A 22,325-nucleotide genomic window follows, 5' to 3' on the forward strand; every position below is an offset into this window, starting at 1 on the left:
TGTTCCAGAAGGTTCCTAATGACCACTCCTGACTGCACCCCTTCCTGGTGCAGCATCCTGAGCCAAACCAGGACACAGCCCTCTTTTGATTCACCTCTCAGATACACTGTGGTTTGCAGGGTGGAGTGGTGAGCGTCCTCCAAACAAAAATGCTTGGTGAATGGTCATTAGGGGACTAGGGATTCCTGACAGAGGAATAAAAATCATTAGAGATGCTGCATGCATGCACGTGTAGGTCTCCAAAAAGAGGAAGGAGTACAGTTACTATCTTGTGCTGGGTCCATCAAACCCGCAGAATTGGAATGGTTGCTTCTTCCTAAGATGCAATGAAATTACTTAGGGTAACTGCTTTGAACTGTGGTGTTGGAGAAGACTCTTGAGAGTCCCTTGGATAACAAGGAGGTCAAATCCTTTTAGGTCCATCTGAAAGAAAATCAACCCTGAATATTCATTGGAAGGACTGATGTGGAAGCTGTAGCTCCAATACTTTGGTCACCTGATGCAAAGAGCTGACTCATTGGAACAGACTCTGATGCTGGGAAAGACTGAAGGCAAGAGGAGAAGGGGGCGACAGAAGATGAAATGTTGGATGGCATCACTGACTCCATGGACATGAGTCTGAGCAAGCTCCAGGAGGTGGTGGAGGACAGGAAGCCTGGCGTGCTGCAGTCCATGGGGTCGCAAAGAGTTGGACATGACTGAGTGACTGAGCAACAATACAACTACTTCTAAGGACACAGCTCTGCCTGCTCTCTTGATAGAAACTCAGCTTTTGACAATAGGTCCTGTGATTAGACTTTCTGTGTGGGCAGGCTATCTGACTCTGGAATTCAGTGTATCCCATATTGAAGGGTTGTTTATGAACCTCTAACTATGCAGGGTCATAATTGGAATGTTGCATTTAAAAGTTACATATCCCTAGGTTTGTTGAAAGTGCACACATTTTTTTTTTGCCTTTTTTTTTTAACTTTACAATATTGTATTGGTTTTGCCATATATCAACATGAATCTGCCACAGGTATACACGTGTTCCCCATCCTGAACCCTCCTCCCTTCTCCCTCCCTGTACCATCCCTCTGGGTCATCCCAGTGCACCAGCCCCAAGCATCCAGTATCGTGCATCAAACCTGGACTGGCGACTCGTTTCATATATGATATTACACATGTTTCAATGCCATTCTCCCAAATCATCCCATACATCCCAAAAGTGCATACATTTTGATTTGTCTTAGGTCACAGTTAACAACTTGTTTATCACGTGGGCTTTATTTTTCTGGAACTAAGGGTGCATGATCATTGTGATTCCACTGTCCATTTCCAAACTAGCAGGTGTGATGCTGACTGCTGATCTAGACATTGATGATCCTCTCCTGTCATATGGTGTGGGGTGTGGGGGAGGAAAATAACAGACTAGTTGAAGGCCTACAGTTGTGAAGTCAACCTGGCTCTTCAGGAAGGGCCCTGCCTTTGCCTTCAGGGGCTGTCCCTTTTTACTTCCCCAGGGCTGACAATGAGAGGGGGACAGTGTCAGGTAACCATGACAGAAGGGGCATCTGTACAACACGGAGCTTCTGTGAAGAGGCGATGTGGCGGACAGTCTTTGGGGCCTTGAGGACCCAGACGTAGTTCTGGGCAGCAGGAAGCTTCTCATCAAGGCCCTGGGTGCAGCTGTGCCCCTCTTACAGGGACTCCTGACATAGGACACTTGGCACCTCCAATGTATTTCAGCAGTATCAACGACACCTGGACAATTTACAGCAATCCTATGACTGTTCTCTTCATTCTACAATTTAGGGGATAGAGTAGATGTGGGATTTTGCTCAAGGCTGCACAGGAAAGGGCAGAGCCAGGCTGTTTCGGTCCAAAGATTTTAAACAGAAAACCTAAAGCATAGTAAGGTGGTCACCCATATGTCCTCCCAACTAGGTTCAGCTGTTATGCATATGTTACTCTAGTTATGTGTTCCACTTCTGTGTGTATTTTGCAGAACCATGCTAATGTTTCAGACCTCCTGACACCTCATCCCACAAAAATGACACATTCATGCTGAAGAGATTTGACAGCGATCTCTCATACCCACTCATACCCACCTATTCTCAGTTTTCCCCATTGTCTCAGATTCTTGTAGGATGTTATCTTTCATACCAGCACCCCCTCACATTTCACATTTACATTGCTTTTTTTCCCAATGAGTTGTGTTTACAGGCACCAGAGCAGATGTTTTCCCTCACGGTGTGGTCCATGTTATACTAGAGGCTGGTCAGCTAAAGCTGGCAGACCCAATATGGCCATGCTTGTTGGCTTATATATTGTCTCTGGCTACTTTCTTGGTAAAAGAGAGCAGGTGAACAGTTCTCACAGAGACCACTTGAACCTGAAAACTAAAAGTATTTCCCATCTGGCCCTATTGATGATAATTCTTTCCCCAAGTAGTACTCTCACTTTCCTTGACCTACATTTTGGTCTATTAGACTTCTGAGCTGGTTCTGCATATAATCAGTTGGAACAAACAGACATTTATAAAGAACCATGTATTCATCTATTGATATTTATTCATTATTTGTCATCCATTCTTCTTTTATTCCCTGGGATCACAAAAGAAATCACAAAAGATCTCACAGAATAGTAGCCATTTCAAAGTGGCTTTGAAATTTACATAGAGGTAGGCATGTTTCATTTTTTTCATGGGGAGATGTTTTGAACACTGTGTTTTCTTAGTCTAATCAGGACAGGTAACCAAGTGGGGCCTATGGGTAGAACTCAGGCAAGAATTGCCATTTTGCAACTTTTTTCTCATGGACAAACTGTCCATGAGGCCCCTCGGCATCTGAGGGCAGAAGGGCCAAGTACACGGGGGTCTCTATTCCTTCTTCTAAGCTTTGGGGGCTTTGGATCCCCCCATGTCGGTTCTCACCCACCCTGGGCAGCAGGCATTCAGGAGGATCTTGTCTCCTCCTCTCTGCTCACTCAGTTTCCTGGCTTGGATTCTGGACAGGGCCATGATGCCGATTTTCGCCACTTCATGTATATTATTATCTGGCCAGCCCTCCTTCCTGTGCACCCCGTTCTTTGTGTCTTCCACAAACTTGTTCATGAGCCCCACCAGCTCCTCCTCCATGATGGTCTCACTTCTCAATTTCTGCTGCAGTTCAGGCTGCAGCTTTCAAGAGCTTTGAAGCCCCATGCACTAGAGACATTCACCACTCTGCCTAAAATGCAACACAAACCATTACTTGGGAAGGTATGTATGAGAATAATGAATACCCAATTTGCTGAGATGTTGGACTCGATTACCACTGGAGAGCCACGTACCAGTTTCCTACAAGATGAATTTATACTGCATCTGTGAGTGAAGCATCCACCTGCAATGCGGGAGACCTGGGTTCGATCCCTGGGTTGGGAAGATCCCCTGGAGAAGGGAATGGCCACCCACTCCAGTATTCTGGTCTGGAGAATTTCATGGACTGTATAGTCCATGGGGTTGCAAAGAGTTGGACACAGCTGGGTGACTTTCACTTCACTTCACTATGAGTGAAGGGCATTAGACATTCTTGTAACCTGCCCTACCATGATCCTAGGGTAACTAAAGAGAAAGACATGGTATAATGGGGAGGGTAGTGCCCAGATTTCCATAAGAAAATGAAAATGGTATATCGAGGAAAGAGCTCCATAGGTTGGAGGACTCCTTGCTGCACTCAGAAGCAGACAGCATCTTTTTCTCAAAGGCCTCCTCTGGAACCAGCTGAGGACCTTAGGTCACTTGGGCAGGGCTCTATGCCAGGCCTCTGTTGACCAGCAAAGGGCTGATGGGTTTGTGGATGGCAGTTCCAAGTTGACCAGAGAGCATCAGGTTGAAGGATGGTGAAATTAACTCAGTTCACAGGGCTGAACTGATGCTTGTTTCTTTGGGTTTGGGTTTATATCAGCTCGGGAGTGGTGAATCAAGTCCTGGCTGTATGATGACAGAGGCAGGCAGCAGAAACTAGACTATTTAAGGGACGGTCACATGAGCATGATACTCTGAGAGTCAAATGGGAAGTTAGGAGGAATTAAAGTACAACTACTTAAGGCTCATCAGAAGAACCACTTCCAAAATTGGAAGGCAATTGGAACCACTGAGTGTTTTCAGGTGTGCTTATTTGAAGTGCTACCTGGCCCCATGAAAGTGAAAGTCGCTCAGTCATGTCTGACTCTTTGCAACCCCATGGACTATACAGTTCATGGAATTCTCCAGGCCAGAATACTGGAGTGGGTAGCCTTCCCCTTCTTCAGAGGATCTTTCCAGCCTAGGGATCCAACCAAGGTCTCCTGCACTGCAGGCAGATCTTTACCAGCTGAGTCACAAGGGAAGCCCAAGAATACTGGAGTGGGTAGCCTATCCCTTCTCCAGTGGCTCTTCCCAACCCAGGAATCGAACTGAGGCCTGGCCCCATGAAATGAGTGCAAATGGGGGTGCTGCAGGAATGCAAAGATGGGATCCTTGTTCATCCACGCCTCTCCCATTCCTGCTGTATCTGACAGCATGAGAGAAGAAGTCTTTGCATGGTATGAGTCATATTCTTTGAGCCAAAGGATTGACACAGAGCAGGTGAGTTGCAGGTAGTAGCCCTGGGAAGGTAGAAAATGTCCTGATGAGGTGCGATGCTGTCTGTGGGCACGGCTCCGTGTACCCAGCAGTAGATCCTTGTGCCCAAGTTGTATTATGGTACTGGAGCAGAAGACACTGCATGATTTGGACTGAGGAGGTATATTCCTCAGGCCAGGGAACACACTTTCATGCTCAGAGTAGAGGTTTGATACAGAACTGGGACAGGAAATGAAACTGGTTGTGTCAAACGTTGGCTTACAGACATTTGTGAGCTTATGCCCACAATCAGCATGATGGGAGCCTTGGAAGAAGCCCCCAGATAGATTCCTCTCTCCTCTGGGGAAGAAGGGGTGTGGAGGATGCCAGGGTGACTCTACACTCTTTTCCCTACTTCATTTCAACCTTCGTTTTTCTGGCTATACTATAGTTCTGGGACCCATTTGCAATTTATGATCTGGAAGTCAGGGGATAACTGGTAAGCAAGAAAGTTAACTATAAACTTTTTTTTGGTCAGAATTCTGAAGGGCCCGATGAAATGGACTGTGTCTTCACCTATCTGGCCAATTTGGAGGAAGAGCAACTGCAGCTGTATTGTCTAGTCAGCAGCTTAAACAGTCCACCAGTCTGGGCCTGTGTAACCCGACTTGTGTGATGGGGGTGGACTAAGGGGAGGCACTTGTTAGGCGAGTATTGTGAGGGCAGTCAGCATGAGCAGTGACGGAACTCACCATCCCTCTGAAGGATGAGAAAGTACGGGTAAAAGGCGATGACATGTGGGGAGGAGGGGGAATGGAACTGAGGATGTTTAAATGGGTTATGCAATAAGAGAAATCAATATGACTCTGAGAGCAGGAGGTGATAGCCTCTTTTAGCTCACTTATCCCAGATGCCTGATAGAGTGAAGCAACCTGCAGCCAAGGTCACTCCTGCTTTAGGACCTGCCAAAGTCAAGCATGGATGTAAGAGTTGGACTATAAAGAAAGCTGAATGCCAAGGAATTGATGCTTTTAAACTGTGGTGTTTGAGAAGACGCTTGAGAGTCCCTTGGACTGCAAGGAGATCCAGCCAGTCCATCCAAAGGAAATCAGTCCTGAATATTCATTGGAAGGACTGATGCTGAAGCTGAAACTCCAATACTTTGGCCACCTGATGCAGAGAACCAACTCATTGGAAAAGACCCTGATGCTGGGAAAGACTGAAGGCGGGAGGAGAAGGGGATAACAGAGGATGAGATGAGAGGACTGGATGGCTTCACTGACTCAATGGACATGAGTTTGAGTAAACTCCGGGAGTTGGTGATGGACAGGGAGACCTGGCGTGGTGAAATCCATGGGGTCACAAAGAGTTGGACACAAGTGAGCAAGTGGACTGAACTGAAAGTCAAGCAGAAGCCCTGGGATATTTTTATCCCACAGACATGGGATGGATTGAACCAATCGTTAATCACTGAGTGTTTCTCTAGCCAGGTGCCAGCATCTCTTGAGTCTTAGTCTTCAGGTCACATGTTCTACCTACCGTCCTGTGACGGGGGTTATCACTGGCCTTGCTGGTAATAGTCCACTCTCACATGTAAAGCAGCCATAGGAAGATACCGATAGGGATGACCAAGTGTGATGGGAGATGGAGGTAAAGTCTCTGCAGGGTGTAATACTAATGGCAAATAACTAGTTGGTGAAGAACTCGGCACAGCCAACCATGAGCCAGTTTCCATGATGTAAATGAGTGAAACACGGAGGTCATTAGGCTGAGCTGGCTCTAATTCCTTGGTGGCCTCTGTAAGCAAAACAAAACGGAAGCCTGAAAATGCCTCAAGGTGACAAAATGGGAACCTAAGGACTGATAGTCACAAAGAGCCACCTGGGCCAGAAGCTGAAGACAGTCCACAGTTTCCTTACTTTGCTTCAGCCTTTTCTCCACAATAGTCTGTTCCTGAGTGCCTGTCAGCCGGGCCATGCTCAGTAATTCTGGTTTGGTGATTTCCCATTCAAAGAGTTCTTTGTCTCAAACTGAAATAATTTTTTTTTTTGCCTCTTTTTCTCTCTTAACAATACTAAATAGACTGCACAAACAGTTTTATGCTAAATAAAAAGCTGAGCGCTGAAGAATTGATGCTTTTGAACTGTGGTGTTGGAGAAGACTCTAGAGAGTCCCTTGTACGGCAAGGAGATCCATCCAGTCCATCCTAAAGGAGATCAGTCCTGAGTGTTCACTGGAAGGACTGATGCTGAAGCTGAAACTCCAATACTTTGGCCACCTGATGCGAAGAGCTGATTCATCTGGAAAGACCCTGATGCTGGGAAAGATTGAGGGCAGGAGGTGAAGGGGACGACAGAGGGTGAGATGGTTGGCTGGCATCTCCGACTCAATGGACATGGGTTTGGGTAAACTCTGGGAGGTGGTGATGGACAGGGAGGCCTGGAGAGCTGTGGTCCATGGGGTCTCAAAGAGTCAGACACGACTGAGCGACTGAACTGAACTGAAGGTACAAGTAGCAGTTGATCAAGGCGAGAATCAAGTTAGTATCAATAAGGTGGATGAACCTAGAGCCTACTGTACAGACTGAAGTAAGTCAGAAAGGGAAAGATGAATACTGTGTATTAAGGCAGGTGTATGGAAAGTAGAAAGATGGTACTGATGAGCCTATTTGCAGGGTAGCAGTGGAGACGCAGACGCAGAGAACTCACTTGTGCACACAGTGGGGGAAGGAGAGGGTGGGAGGCACTGAGAGAGGACCACGGAAACGCACACGTTGCCACATGCAAGGTACGGAGCCAGGGGGAATCTGCTGTGTGACTCAGGGAGATCAACCCAGTGCTCTGCGACAACCTAGAGGGGTGGATGGGGTGGGAAGTGGGAGAGGTTCAGGAGGGAGGGGACGTAGGTATCCCTGTGGCTGATTCATGTGGATGTATGGCAGAAACCAGCACAATACTGCAAAGCGACCATCTTCCGATAAAAGCTGAAAACAAATTAGTATCAGTGGAAACACATGAAAATGGAAGTAGTGGCTTTAGAAGCTGGAATATCTGTTGCTCTCAACTACTCAAACCCCAGTCTGGCTGCCCCCGATGAGAGATGTTATTTCTGTACTCTTTCTGTATCTGTTAAATAAAATCTAGGCTAAACTTAGATGCTCGATGATCCTTTGGATGTAAGGGAGTCTTAGTGAAGGTCCAGAGGGTGTTCTCTATAAGTAAAGGGCTAAGCTTGGCCAGAGGAAGCTTCAGCCCTATTCCAGGACATCTGGGAGGTAATAGTGAAGCCTGAACGTCCTTGCCTGAGAAGACTGTCCTCAATTACTTGTTCGAGGGTCAGGTTACCTAATCCGTGTTCGTGTGTGAGTATGGTGGGGGCCTCGGCCTAGCTGGTATCAGCTGGACCCCTGGATGGGCTGGAGAGCAGGGCCCGCCACGAGGGCAGTGGGCCATTCCTGCGTGACCACCCCTCACCAAGAACCCTGGACATCAAGGCTGGGTCGAGCCCGCTGCTTGGTAATGCCCCTTGTGTCTGACACAGGCTGTTTGGGGGAGAAATGCGTGGTGCCTCCAGGATCTGCAGGGAGACGTCAAGTCCCAGCTCCATACTGGGCTTCTTAGACCCTGGTTTATAACACCTTTAACCACTGCTGAACTGAACTACTGTTCACTTTTCCAATATCATGTCCTTTTGAATATCATAGCTTTTTGTCGAGTTCTTGGTCCTTACAGTGAATTATTGAACTTGAGGATGGTCTGGGAACTTCCTGAACCTTAAAGACCAAGGTATGTATACTTGGTTTAGCATCTAGAAACCTGTATTGGTAATACACCATGTCAGTGGCATAGGAAGAAACACTCTGCTGGCAGGAAGCAGAAAAGTCTTCAGGGGTCTAATGAATGTGGTAGGATGAGCACCACAAACCCAAATCAGGTCACTCTGAGAGGGGCACGGGAGAGAGAAGGTCTGGGAAAGACTCCTGAGAGGACACCCCCTGTGATGGGCATGGAGCACGTGGAGGGCCTCTTGGAGGAGACCTTTGAACTAAGATGGGAAAGAGAAGAAAGAGCCAAATGTGCAAAGTGCAGATGGACAGAGAGCACCAACGACTCGGGCCGGGTGTAGAGGGACCAGAGGCCACAGGGCATCCTGCCGAGTGACCACACAGGTGTAAGTCAGTGCAGCTGAGAAGGATGAGACCAGATGCAGGTGGGCTGAGATCTTGCCAGAAACCCTGCAGTTTGGGCTCAATCGGACTCACCTCGGCTTTTTATCAGAGGCAAGAGCTCTGTGCACACAGCTCGGGTACCAAGGACGTTTGTTTTCATGGTCACTTCTGCCTGAATTGCAATCGGTGTGGGATATCAACTTTTAGGATAGAAAAACAGGGCTAATAAACAAAGCCATATGCTAAAAATGGCTACTTGATACACTATTTTTTCGGTCAAATCTGTTTTCGTCTAGTAATGTTTGGTGTTAGTGAACGGTATTGCACCAATGGGTGTTTTGTGGTTTGATAGAAGACTCTTGCAAGGAGACCCAACCAGTCCATTCTAAAGGAGATCAGTCTTGGGTGTTCATTGGAAGGACTGATGCTAAAGCTGAAACTCCAATACTTTGGCCACCTCATGAAAGAGTCTGATGCTGGGGGTATTTGGGGCAGGAGGACAAGGGGACGACAGAGGATGAGATGCCTGGATGGCATCACCGACTAGCTGGACATGAGTTTGAGTAACTCGGGGAGTTGGTGATGGACAGGGAGGCCTGGCGTGCTACAATTCATGGGTTCGCAAAGAGTCGGACACGACTGAGTGACTGAACTGAACTGAACTGAACGCTATATACTTACAAAAGATGGCATCATCAGGGGAGGCTGAGTGAAAGAAGCCCATGTGACCTCCTGTGTACCACTCTGCAATTTTATTTTATTATTGTTTTTTTTCACTCTGCAATTTTAAATTGGTTTCAGAAGTTAAAAATTAACCCAACTCATCCAAAGTTCAGTGAAATCAATACTGTGAAAATCTGGGCGCTGTCCTGTACCCTGGTCAAAGCTTTTATAAAGCCTTCTTGCTGGAAAAGCTTGTAATCTCGGAGGACTTGCTCTCCCTGTGACCTCTGCCCTGTGCTCCATCCCTAGGGAGAGGGTTCTAGATCCCACGGCGGAGGTTCAGGCAATAGCCCCGCCCCGCCCCATCTGGCTCCCCTCACAGTGGCTGTAACCCCCCAGCTCCCACTCACTTAAGCTGGAAGGCGATGGCTGCATTGTTGACCAGGAGCACGTCGAGGCCCCCGTACTCCTTTCGCAGGAAGTCGCGCAGGGCCCGGATGCTCTGCAGGTAATCAATGTCCAGCTGCTGCACAGCCGCCTGACTCCCATCTTGTCCCGCGCCATGAGCACTACATTCCCCAGGAACCGCCGACATGGGTCATGCACGATGGCAAAACCGAGGCCCTTGTTGGCCTCAGTGACCAGCGCCACGCGGGTGGAGGACGACATGGCCTGTGGACAGGGCCCTTTGGATTAGAGTTGACAAGGCTGGAGACAGATGGGGTGGTGCGGAGTGGGACGTGGAGACGTGCCACAGTCCAGAAGGCAAAGAACTGTGTCCTGGGATACAGTGCAGTGATTACTTCAGAAGGAGGAGGCCCTGCCTTCTTTCTGCTTAAGGAGGGATCAAATGTTCCGTAAGGTTAATAAACACCACTCCTGGTTCCACATCTTTCCTTGTGCTGTATCCTGAGCCAAAAAAGAGGACACAGCCCTCTTTTCCTTTAAACTTTTTATTTTATATTGGAGGACAGGGCTTTCCTGGTGGCTGGGACAGTAAAGAATCTGCCTGCAATGGGGGGAGACCCAGGTTTGATCTCTGGGTTAGGAGGAGCCCCTGGAGAAATAAATGGCAGCTGACTCCAGTATTCTTGCCTGGGAAATCCCATGGACAGAGGAGCCCAGAGGGCCACAGTGCATGGAATTGCAGAGAGCTGTGCATGGAATTGCAAAGACCTAGACAGGACTGGGCGACTAACACTTTCATAGTTGATTGACAACATTCTGAACTGTCACCACAGTTTCAGCTGGGCAGCACAGGGCCTCAGCCACACATATACACGTATTGGTTCTCTACAATCTCCCCTCCTTCCCAGGCTGTCATGTAACACTGAGCAGGTTTCCCTGTGTTAGGGAGTAGTATCCTGTTGGATTTTGGCTCAAGGTCATCCAGGAAGATGGCCGAGCCAGGACTCTCTGGTTCCAGATGTTTGTCCTGAAAAATTTTGAATAGAAAAGTGGAACTAATACTCGACACCCACATGTCCACCAAACTAGCTTCAACTATTACGGATAATGGAGCAGATTCACCATTTAAGAGTTTGCACAAAGGGACATTTATAAGGAATTATTTATTTTTATTATTTGTCACCCATCCCACTTTTCCTCCCCTGGGATCACAGAAGAAGTCAGAAAACTCTTTACAAGATTAGCAGCCCTCTCCCAGTGAGAACTTGATCTGGATATTTTGATTCCTTTTTCTTTTTTTCTGCACAGCGATAATTTTGTCAGTGTCTGTTTGGTGAATCTGGGACAGCAATATAAATTGATCCATGGTGTAGCTGTGAATGAGCTCACCATTGCACAACTTTTTTCTCAGAAATGAACTCTCCGTGAGGCCCCTCGGCATCTGAGGGCAGAAGGGCCAAGTACACGGGGGTCTCTGCTCCTTCTTCTGGGCTTTTGGAGGCTTTGGGTCCCCCCATGTCGGTTCTCACCCACCCTGGGCAGCAGGCGTTCAGGAGGATCTTGTCCCCTCCTCTCTGCTCACTCAGTTTCCTGGCGTGGATTCTGGACAGGACTGTGACTCCAATTTTCGTCACTCCATATGCGGTATCGGGCCAGCCCTCCTTCCTGTGCACCCCGTTCTTTGTGTCTTCCACAAACTTGTTCATGAGCCCCACCAGCTCCTCCTCTGTGATGGTCTCACTTCGAAACTTCTGCTGCAGTTCAGGGCTGCATTTCTTTAGAGAGTTGACACTGACAAAGCTGGATACATTCACCACTCTGCCTAAAATACAACACAAATCAGTCCATAGAAAGGCGAGCACGAGAAGGATGATACCCAATTGGGACAGGCCTGACCTTTTGAAAGAGGACATTAGGGAAGGAAGGGAATGTATTTTGGGAGGGGGTTGCTCAAAGGGTTTTATGAGTTTTATTATTATAAGTGACAACGTGTTATTTCTAATGTTTTTCAAAAGTAAGCTACATCTAAAGGGAAGATTTCATGCAAATATGGTCTCAATAGAGGACAGAAATGGTATGGACCTAACAGAAGCAAAAGATATTAAGAAGAGGTGGAAAGAATACACAGAAGAACTGTACAAAAAAGATTTTCACGACCAAGATAATCACGATCGTGTGATCACTCACCTAGAGCCAGACATCCTGGAATGTGAAGTCAAGTGGGCCTTAGAAAGCATCACTACGAACAAAGCTAGTGGAGGTGATGGAATTCCAGTTGAGCGATTTCAAATCCTGAAAGATGATGCTGTGAAACTGCTGCACTCAATATGCCAGCAAATTTGGAAAACTCAGCAGTGGCCACAGGACTGGAAAAGGTCAGTTTTCATTCCAATCCCAAAGAAAGGCAATGCCAAAGAATGTTGAAACTACCGCACAATTGCACTCATCTCACACGCTAGCAAAGTAATGCTCAAAATTCTCCAAGCCAGGCTTCAGCAATATGTGAACCATGAACGTCCAGAAGTTCAAGCTGCTTTTAGAAAAGGCAGAGGAACCAGAGATCAAATTGCCAACATCCAGTGGATCATCAAAAAAGCAAGAGAGTTCCAGAGAAAATCTATTTCTGCTTTATTGACTATGCGAAAGCCTTTGACTGTGTGGATCACAATCAACTGTGTAAAATTCTTCAAGAGATGGGAATACCAGACCACCTAACCTGCCTCTTGAGAAATCTCTATGCCGGTCAGGAAGCAACAGTTAGAACTGGACATGGAACAATAGACTGGTTCCAAATAGGGAAAGGAGTATGTTAAGGCTCTATATTGTCACTCTGCTTATTTAATTAATTAATTAATTAATTTTTGCTTATTTAATTTATATGCAGAGTACATCATGAGAAATGCTGGGTTGGAAGAAGCACAAGCTGGAATCAAGATTGCCGGGAGAAACATCAATAACCTCAGATATGTAGATGACACCACCCTTATGGCAGAAAGTGAAGAGGAACTAAAAAGCCTCTTGATGAAAGTGAAAGAGGAGAGTGAAAAAGTTGGCTTAAAGCTCAACATTCAGAAAACTAAGATCATGGCATCTGGTCCCATCACTTCATGGGAAATAGATGGGGAAACAGTGGAAACAGTGTCAGACTTTGTTTTTCTGGGCTCCAAAATCACTGCAGATGGTGACTGCAGCCATGAAATTAAAAGGCGCTTACTCCTTGGAAGGAAAGTTATGACCAACCTAGATAGCATATTAAAGAGCAGAGACATTACTTTGCCAACAAAGGTCTGTCTAGTCAAGGCTATGGTTTTCCCAGTGGTCATGTATGGATGTGAGAGTTGGACTGTGAAGAAAGTTGAGCACCAAAGAATTGATGCTTTTGAACTGTGGTATTGGAGAAGACTCCTGAGAGTCCCTTGGACTGTAAGGAGATCCAACCAGTCCATCCTAAAGGAGATCAGTCCTGGGTGTTCATTGGAGGGACTGATGCTAAAGCTGAAACTCCGGTACTTTGGCTACCTCATGTGAAGAGTTGACTCACTGGAAAAGATTCTGATGCTGGGAGGGATTGGGGGCAGGAGGAGAAGGGGATGACAGGGGATGAGATGGCTGGATCGCATCACCGACTCGATGGACATAAGTTTGAGTGAACTCTGGGAGTTGGGGATGGACAGGGAGGCCTGGCGTGCTGCAATTCATGGGGTTGCAAAGAATCAGACACGACTGAGCGACTGAACTGAACTGAATTATCTTAGAAATTACAGGAATGAAATATTTCATTCAAACTCAATAAATAAGTCACGAAGGAAGAAGTCTGTGAATCTACCACCCAGAATGACTTGTGAAAATTATTTTCAAAACTCAACCATTTAAAGTCTCTGGAAATGGTCCCTAGGGCATACAGCAAATGAACCTTTTTCCCCAGACTATCTCCAATAACGCAGGTGAGAACAGAGAGCATCTAGTTCAACCATGACTGCTTCTTCCTTTCCTCCTTTCTGACCATAACAACGGAAACTTCACTCTGCAATGCTGCGTCTCAGACGCAGGGCTCCCTCCCTGCCAAGGGGCTGTGGGATCTTCCCACGATGGAGATGACATCAGCATTTCTCATCCTGTTTCTCAGCTACCTGGTGCAGAGGTTCATTTCCTGGTAAGTGTACCTAGGAGGTTAGGACTTCCTTTTCCAACCCAGTCCTAACTCGTGGGACCAAGGCTCTAACCTTGGGCTGGGCATCCTGAGAATGCCTTGAGACTTTCACTGGTCATAGCAAATATCCTTTTTTATCAGCACAAGAGACAACTCTACACATGGACATCACCAAATGATTGGCCAATACCGAAATCAGAGTGATTACATTCTTTGTAACAGTTAGCAAAAACAAGACCTGGAGCTGACTGGGGCTCAGACCATCAGCTCTTCATAGCAAAATTCAGGCTTTCACTAAAGAAAGTGGGGATAACCATTAGGCAGGTCAGCCACGACTTAAATCCAGTTCCCCATGACTATACAGTGCACCTAATGAATAGATTCAAGCAATTAGATCTAGTAAACAGAGTGCCTGAAGATCTATGGAGAGAAGTCCCTAATACTACACTGGGGGCAGTGAGCAAACCATCCTAAAGAAAAAGAAACGCAAGAAGGCGAAGTGGTTGTCTGAGGAGGCTTTACAAATAACTGAGGAAAGAAGAGAAGCGAAAAGCAAGGGAGAAAGGGAAAGGTTCACCCAAGTGAATGCCGAGTTCCAGAGAATAACAAGGAGGGACAAGAAGGCCTTCTTCAGTGAACAATGCAGAGAAACGGAGGAAACAACAGAAAGGGTAAGACTAGAGATCTCCTCAAGAAAATCAGAAATATCAAAGGAAGATTTCATCCAAAGATGGGTACAGTAAAGGACAGAAGTGGTAAAGACTAAGAGAAGCTGAAGAAATCCAGAAGAGTTGGAAAGAATATACAGAACTATATGAAAAAGATTTAATGACCTGGATAAGCACGATGGTGTAGTCTCTCATTCAGAGCCAGACATTCTGGAGTCTGAAGTCAAGTGGGCCCTAGCAAGCACTGCGATCAATAAAGCTAGTGGAGAGATGAGATTCTGGCAAAACTATTTCAAATCCTAAATATGATGCTATTAAAGTGCTGAACTCAACATGTCAGCACATTTAGAAAACCCAGCAGTGACCACAGGACTGGAAAAGGTCAATCCTCATCACAGCCCCAAGTTGGGGAATACTAAAGAATGTTCAAACCACTGGACAATTATACTCATCTCCCATTAGCTCAAAATCCTCCAAGTGACACTTTAGCATTGTGTGAATTGAGAATTTTCAGATGTTCAAGCTGAGTTTAGAAAAGGAAGACAAATCAGAGATCAAATTGCCAACATTCGCTGAATCACAGAGAAAGCAAGGGAATTCCAGAAGAATATCCACCTCTGCTTCACTGGCTACACTAAAGCCTGTGACTGTGTGGGTCATAACAAACTGTGGAAGGCTCTTAAAGAGACAGGAATACCAGACCTTCTTACCTGTCTCCTGAGAACCCTGTATGCAGGTCAAGAAGCAACAGTTAGAACCCTGTATGGCACAACTGACTGGTTGAGAAAGGAGTACGACAAGGCTCCCTATTGTCACCGTGCTTAACTTTTACGCAGAGCACATCATGTGAAATGCCGGGCTGGATGAGTTAACAAGCTGGAAATCAAGATTGTGGGAGAAATATTAACAACCGCAGATATGCAGATGGTCTCTAATGGTAGAAAGCGAAGTGGAACTAAAGAGCCTCTTGATGAGGGTGAAGGAGGAGAGTGAAAGAGCTGGCTTAACACTCAGTATTTAAAAAACCACGATCATGGCATCTGGTCCCATTAGCTCATGGCCAATAGGGCAAAAGGTGGAAGCAGTGACAGAGCTCCTCTTCCTGGGCTCTAAGACCACTGCGGATGGTGAAGCCAGCCATGAAATCAGGTGAGAGCTGCTTGGGAACAAAGCTATGACAAATGCAGACAGGCTGTTAAAAAGCAAAGACATCACTTCGGAGAATCAGGGGACACTTAGGAGCTGACTTCTGAGGTCCTAGTGAACCAAGTTTGAAGGAGTAGCACCTTCCAGGAGTGGACAGGGAAACAGGTGAGAAGCTGAGTGTCAACTGTAAACACGTGTCCTCAATCTCTAGGCACACTCGGAATCCTTCTTAAAGTATCTGCTTGTCTTACTTTGTGTGTTTAATGGGGGGTGGTTCCTCTCGCAGCCCCTTACTTCAGGGTAAACATTACAGTAGTTTAAGCTAGAGGAATGAGTTTGTTTTGTCCAGAACACCGAGCACACTGAAGGGCAGTTATCAGATTAGAGATCTCTATTAGCCACACTAAGGGCTTGGACTTCATTCACACTTGCAGGATTTATGGGAGGGGCAGTGAACCTGTCAAGAAAGAAAAGGATTCAAGAAGGGCAAGGGGTCCCTTAGGAGGGTTTACAAGTGTTTAGAAACAACAGCGGAGGGCCTGTTTGTAGAGCTAGGATGGGGCAGACGGCTGGGGAGAAACTCAGCTGGACGAATTTAGGACCTGGTAATGACAATAAGCGGGCAGGCTTACTTCCCACGTATGGGCAGGGTGCCCTCCAGTTTCCTGGTGCGTGGATGACAGGATTAGTTACCAAGATGTTTTGGGGAAAGGACAAGTCTTTGGGGGGAAGGGGACTAATGAACTGGTGGTGGTGCAGGAGCCACTAGCCTGAGGAAGAGGGGGACAGGAGAAAGAAGGTCTGGGAAGGACTCCTGAGGGAACTGCCCCTGTGATGGGCACAGAGCAGCTCAAGGGCCTCTTGGAGGAGGAAACCTCTGAGCTAAGATGGGAAAGAGAAGAAAGAGCCAGATGTGCAAAAAGCAGGTGGACAGACAGCACCAAGGACCTGGGCAGTGTGTGGAGGGACCTCAGGGTGCAGGACACCCGGCTGGGTGGAGACACGGTGGAGGGCAGGGAAGCTGAGCAGGAGCGGCAGGGGCCTGTAGATGAGACCAGAGCCAGGTGGGCCCAGATCTTGCCAGAAGCACTGCTGTCGGCTCCAATCAGACTCACCTTGCGGTTTTATTAGAGGCAGGAGCTCTGTGCACACATCTCTGGTGCCAAAGAAGTTTGTTTTCATAGTCACCTCTGCTTGAATGTGAAATGGTGTGGTGTCAGCAGCTTTCAAGAGAAAAGCAAAGTGGAGTCAAGAAACAGTTCTCGCGCGGTAACATTCCCTAAGAAGGTATCGCTCATGAATTTTGTGTGCAACTAGTGAAGGTAAAAATCGGTTGAATTTTGTGCACAATACAATCAGTATTGGACCCGTGTGAATTTCCCAGGTTGATAATGAAGCACAGTTTTGCAAGAACACACCACTGGCACGGCGCTGTACAAAGGGTACATGGGACCTCTGTGCATCAGAAAGGGGCTGTGCATCAACCTGGAAAAGGTGCCCGGGATTCTGAGCCAGAGAAACTAAAAGTTCTCTCCGGCTAGAGAGCAGCCAATTCCTCGCAATTCCTCTAGCCGCACCTCTTCCCCTTTCCCTTCTCCTTCTCTAGGGAGTCATTCTGGACCCCACAGGCGGGAGAAGCCCCTCTACAGCGATTCCCAGACAGATTTGGTCCATCTTGGACCGAGATGCTCAGAGCGGGTGACAGCCTCTCCTGGAGCACCCAGCCGCTGCTTACTCTTGAAGGCGATGCCCGCGTTGTTGACCAGCACATCGAGGCCCCCGTACTCCTTGCGCAGGAAGTCACGCAGGGCGCGGATGCTCTGCCGGTCGTCGATGTCCAGCTGGTGGAAAAGGGGGCTCAGGCCCTCAGCCTGCAGCTGCTGCACGGCCGCCCGACCCCGCGCCTCGTCCCGCGCCGTGAGCACCACGTCGCCCGAGAACCGCCGGCACAGGTCACGCACGATGACGAAGCCGATGCCCTTGTTGGCCCCGGTGACCAGCGCCACGCAGTTGGAGGACGACATGGCCGGTGTGCAGGGCGTTGAGTTGCCTTCAATAGGGAGCGGCGAGTCCCAGCGTTTGCGCGAGACAGCAGTGCGCGGAGCGATCACTGGCTTGAATCACCCAGGGGCGCCTGGGCTGAGCGCGCAGGCGCAGACGCAGGCTCCGCCCCTCGGGGCTCGGCTCCCTGGGGACCCCCAGAGGTGCGGCGTGTGTAGAGAGAAAACTTCTGCGGAGTTTTCCGAACAGTCCTCCTGAAAAGTTGCTGCTGGCGACTGGCGGGCTGGAGGCAGAGAGAATCATTCTTATTGGTCGTGTTCTCTAGGTTAACGTAGAGAACGTTAAACGCTCAGTTTAAAACTGATACCCATCCTCATGGTTGGATGGCATCACCGACTCATGGGCATGAGTTTGAGTAAACTCCGTGAGTTGGTGATGGACGGGGAGGCCTGGTGTGCAGGAATCCATGGGGTCACAAAGAGTCGGACACAACTGAGCGACTGAACTGAGCTGAAGTGATCCTCAGATTTCCTCCTGTTCTCCCGTGTTCACGGTTGCGCTTGCAGAAATGAATCATATGTACTAACTTTATTTTTCCTGGTGTTTGAAAAATATCACTGTAACTGAAGTCTTGGAAACCCCGAGTTGTGGAATAAGTTGGAAGAAAATGGTAGAGATCAAGTAATTGTTGGTTTCTCCCGTAAATATGAAAGCAAAGCTACTGGCTTAGCCTTGGCTGATTTTTACCTCGTGAGGAGTGTTCACTAAATCACTGTTTATTTGCAGGGTTGTCAGGTTACTTGTTTGCAGTTCCTGAAGTGTACAGGTGCAAAGGGGCGTTGCAGCCCTTTCTCCCACTCAAATAGCGCCTTAGGATTCATCTTTTTATTTACATTTTTAAAGTGAGGAAATGGAGACTGAGAAGGTTCATAAATTAGTTCAGTGGTGGGAAATTAATTTTCTTCCTTACCTGTTAGTGCTTAAAACAGAGGAATTAGGGGGTTATAATATCATTTTCCTTTCTGTGCTGTGTCCTGTCCACTGAAAGAAAAAGCACAAACTAAAAGTTGAGATATTTTTGGATAATATTGTTATGATTGGTTTGTAAATGAGTTCTAATCTAATTGGCCTACAGAAAAATAAATGCTTACAAAGCAAATAATTCTAAATGCAAGAGAAATTAACCGAAATGAATTTCAGGTTCACAATGAACTGGGAATTATTCAGTATTAAATACTTAGTGTTAATGTTTGCTTGTTGATCTAAGTAATATAAGCATGTTAAGAGTTATTAACATTAAGTATAATATTTTCATTGTGCCCAGGTTTAATCTGTCAAATATTGTTATATTGGGCTTGCCTGGTGGCTCAGATGGGAAAGAATTCACCTGCAATGTGGAAGATCTGGGTTCCATCCCTGGGTTGGGAAGATCCCCTGGCCGAGGGCATGACAACCCACTCCAGTATTCTTTCCTGGAGAATCCTATGGACAGAGGAGCCTGGCAGGCTATGGGGTCACAAAGATTCGGACTAGGTGACTAAGCACGAAAGTTGAGAATTACATTTTATTTGGCTGGCTTACATGGATGTAAGAGTTGGACTATAAAGAAAGCTGAGTGCCAAGGAATTGATGCTTTTGAACTGTGGTGTTGGAGAAGACTCTTGAGAGTCCCTTGGACTGCAAGGAGATCCATCCAGTCCATCCTAGGGGAGATAGTCCTGGGTGTTCATTGGTAGGACTGATTTTGAAGCTGAAATTCCAATACTTCGGCCACCTGATTCGAAGAGCTGACTCATTTGAAAAGACCCTGATACTGGGAAAGATTGAAGGCAGGAGAAGGGGATGACAGAGAATGACATGGTTGGATGGCATCACCGACTCAATGGACATGGGTTTGGGTGGACTCCGGGCGTTGGTGATGGACAGGGAGGCCTGGTGTGCTGCGGTTTATGGGGTTGCAAAGAGTCAGACACAACTGAGCGACTGAACTGAACTGAGGTTTTAAGCCTGGGATATAGCCTCTTCAGATACCTCTAAGGGATTGTTCTGGAGAGGTAAGGGAGGAGCCAGGATATACAGGAGTTTTTGCAAAAATAGCCCAAAAAACCCAGGTCCTGAAACATCAATTACTGCTAATTAAATAAAACATCACAAATTAATGAATTTAGCAGTTTTCAGTGTATGATAAATGTTTGGGCTTACTGAAATTATTCCTTTGATGTGCACTTGAACTCTATCTGGGGCCAGTATCCTGTTTTTCTCTGCTGTGAATTCCTTTCTGGGTGCACTGTTGGGGTGGGCTGCAGTGGCTAATGACTCGATGGCTTCAATATCCTCTGTTTACTGAAATGGTAGGTAATGTTCTTTGTCCACATTCTTTTATGGTAGCCAGAAGCTAGTGGCTACTTAAATGTAATTTTAATCAAAATAATACAATTAAAATTCAGTCTGTTAGTTCCACTAACCACATTTCAAGGGCTGAGTCACATGTGTTAGTGATGGCTGTACCAGACAGTGCATGTATCGCTTTCCATCACAGCAGAAACTTTCTTTGAACAGCTATGCTTTAGATAGTTTCCAATTATATTACAACTTCAAGGAATTTTTCTAATCAGTTGCAAAAACAAAACAAAACAAAACTAATAATCAGGGAAAGAACTCTGCTTTTTGACAAAACTTTATGAGATGATTGTAGATTCACGAACAGTAGTAACAAATAATACAGAAATTCCTTATACTTTACCCAGTTTCCTCAATGGTAATGTTTTTACAATGTCACAATCACAGCACAAAGGAGCCTTTAAACTTTAATGACCGTAGCTTGGTGTTAACCACGTAAGTCCATCCCATGACTGAGGAAGGTTATGATTTTTGAGTGAGATTCAGTTGGTTGTTCTGATTGAGCTTGCTTGGCTCTATAGAAAAAATTATATTTATGGCCAGGGTCAGAGCAGGTATTATAACTGACCAAGTGATGGAGTGCCCTCTAGCAGTATCAGCTGTGGCCCAAAGAGAACTCTGCTGCTGCTGCTGCTAAGTCACTTCAGTTGTGTCCGACTCTGTACGACCCCATAGATGGCAGCCCACCAGGCTCCCCCGTCCCTGGGATTCTCCAGGCAAGAACACTGGAGTGGGTTGCCATTTCCTTCTCCAGTGCATGAAAGTGAAAAGTGAAAGTGAAGTTGCTCAGCCAGACTTGGAGGGGGGAGATAATCCTCTGTTTTTGCAGTTGTGCATAACCTTTAACAAATTCAGCAATTTTATCTTTACATAAAGGAAAAGTGTTAGGCCTTTAAAATTCACGCCTGGGAGACAGGGCCTTGGGAAAGGGCTATTACATGTATATTTCAGGCTACGGACAAAGTTCTTTCTCTGTTCAACAACACAAGAGTGCAGAGCCAGCATGACTAAGCACAGGCAACAATACAAACAACCTTAAAGGGACACACACACCATAGAATCAGGTTGTTCTTCTTTTACTGAACTAAGGTTAAGGGTTTTGGAGGGTAATATCACAAAGGCCAAGTACCCTTCCTATAGATGGGAAACCTGCAATCAACATGACTTATCACTGTTATTATTCTTTATTACTCAGCCAATTTAGCATTGGCCAAGTTTCTCCACTATAAAGTTAATACTACCTTCCCCTCTTTTCCATATTGGGCTCTTTTGGAGGCTAGCTGATAAAAAGGGTGGGGTCAGTGCGGCTCAGATCATGAACTCATTGCAAAATTCAGACTTAAACTGAAGAAAGTATGGAAAACCACTAGACCATTCAGGTATGACCTAAATCAAATCCCTTATGATTATACAGTGAAAGTGACAAATAGATTCAAGAGATTAGATCTGATAGACAGAGGGCCTGAAGAACTATGGACAGAGGTTCATGACATTGTACAGGAGGCAGTGATCAAAACCATCCCCAAGAAAGAAATGCAAAAAGGCAAAATGGTTGTCTGAGGAGGCCTTATAAATAGCTGAGAAAAGAAGAGAAGCTGAAGGCAAGGGAGAAAAGGAAAGATATACCCATTGAATGCAGAGTTCCAAAGAATAACAAGGAGAGATAAGAAAGCCTTCTTCAGTGATCAATGCAAAGAAATAGAGGAAAACAATAGAATGGGAAAGACTAGAGATCTCTTTAAGAAAATTAGAGATACCAAGGGCACATTTCATATAAAGATGGGCACAATACAGGATAGAAATGGTATGGACCTAACAGAAGCAGAAGATATTAAGAAGAGGTGGCAAGAATTCACAGAATTATACAAAAAAGATCTTCATGACCCAGATAACCACGACAGTGTGATCACTCACCTAAAGCCAGACATCCTGGAATGTGAAGTCAAGTGGGCCTTAGGAGGCATCACTATGAACAAAGTTAGTGAGGTAATGGAATTCCCGTTGTGCTATCTCAAATTCTAAAAGATGATTTAAGTTCTGCACTCAATATGTCAGCAAATTTGGAAAACTCAGCAGTGGCCACAGGACTAGAAAAGGCCAGTTTTCATTTCAATCTCAAAGAAGGGCAATACCTAAGAACGTTCAAACCACCGCACA

The 22,325-nt window shown here is 46.4% G+C and overlaps 1 protein-coding gene and 1 pseudogene across 1 annotated transcript; both read right to left on the bottom strand.

Annotated features, from left to right (window-relative positions):
- Nucleotides 1–9,698: 9,698 nt before the first annotated feature.
- LOC147378936 (carbonyl reductase [NADPH] 1 pseudogene) lies at nt 9,699–10,202 on the bottom strand (annotated as a pseudogene).
- A 745-nt stretch (nt 10,203–10,947) lies between these two features.
- LOC147378937 (carbonyl reductase [NADPH] 1) lies at nt 10,948–17,914 on the bottom strand. The gene is made up of 3 exons (XM_086415295.1): nt 17,503–17,914; nt 16,883–16,990; nt 10,948–11,625 (listed from the first exon to the last, which is right to left on the bottom strand). Exons 1-3 carry the CDS (start codon nt 17,789–17,791, stop codon nt 11,189–11,191), a joined length of 834 nt encoding a protein of 277 aa, XP_086271421.1. The 5' UTR covers nt 17,792–17,914; the 3' UTR covers nt 10,948–11,188.
- Nucleotides 17,915–22,325: the final 4,411 nt, after the last annotated feature.

The sequence above is a fragment of the Bos grunniens genome, chromosome 1 (genome assembly GCF_055505025.1).
Source record: "Bos grunniens cultivar Pamir isolate PY7600 chromosome 1, Bosgru_T2T1.0, whole genome shotgun sequence".
Classification (NCBI taxonomy): Eukaryota; Metazoa; Chordata; class Mammalia; order Artiodactyla; family Bovidae; genus Bos; species Bos grunniens.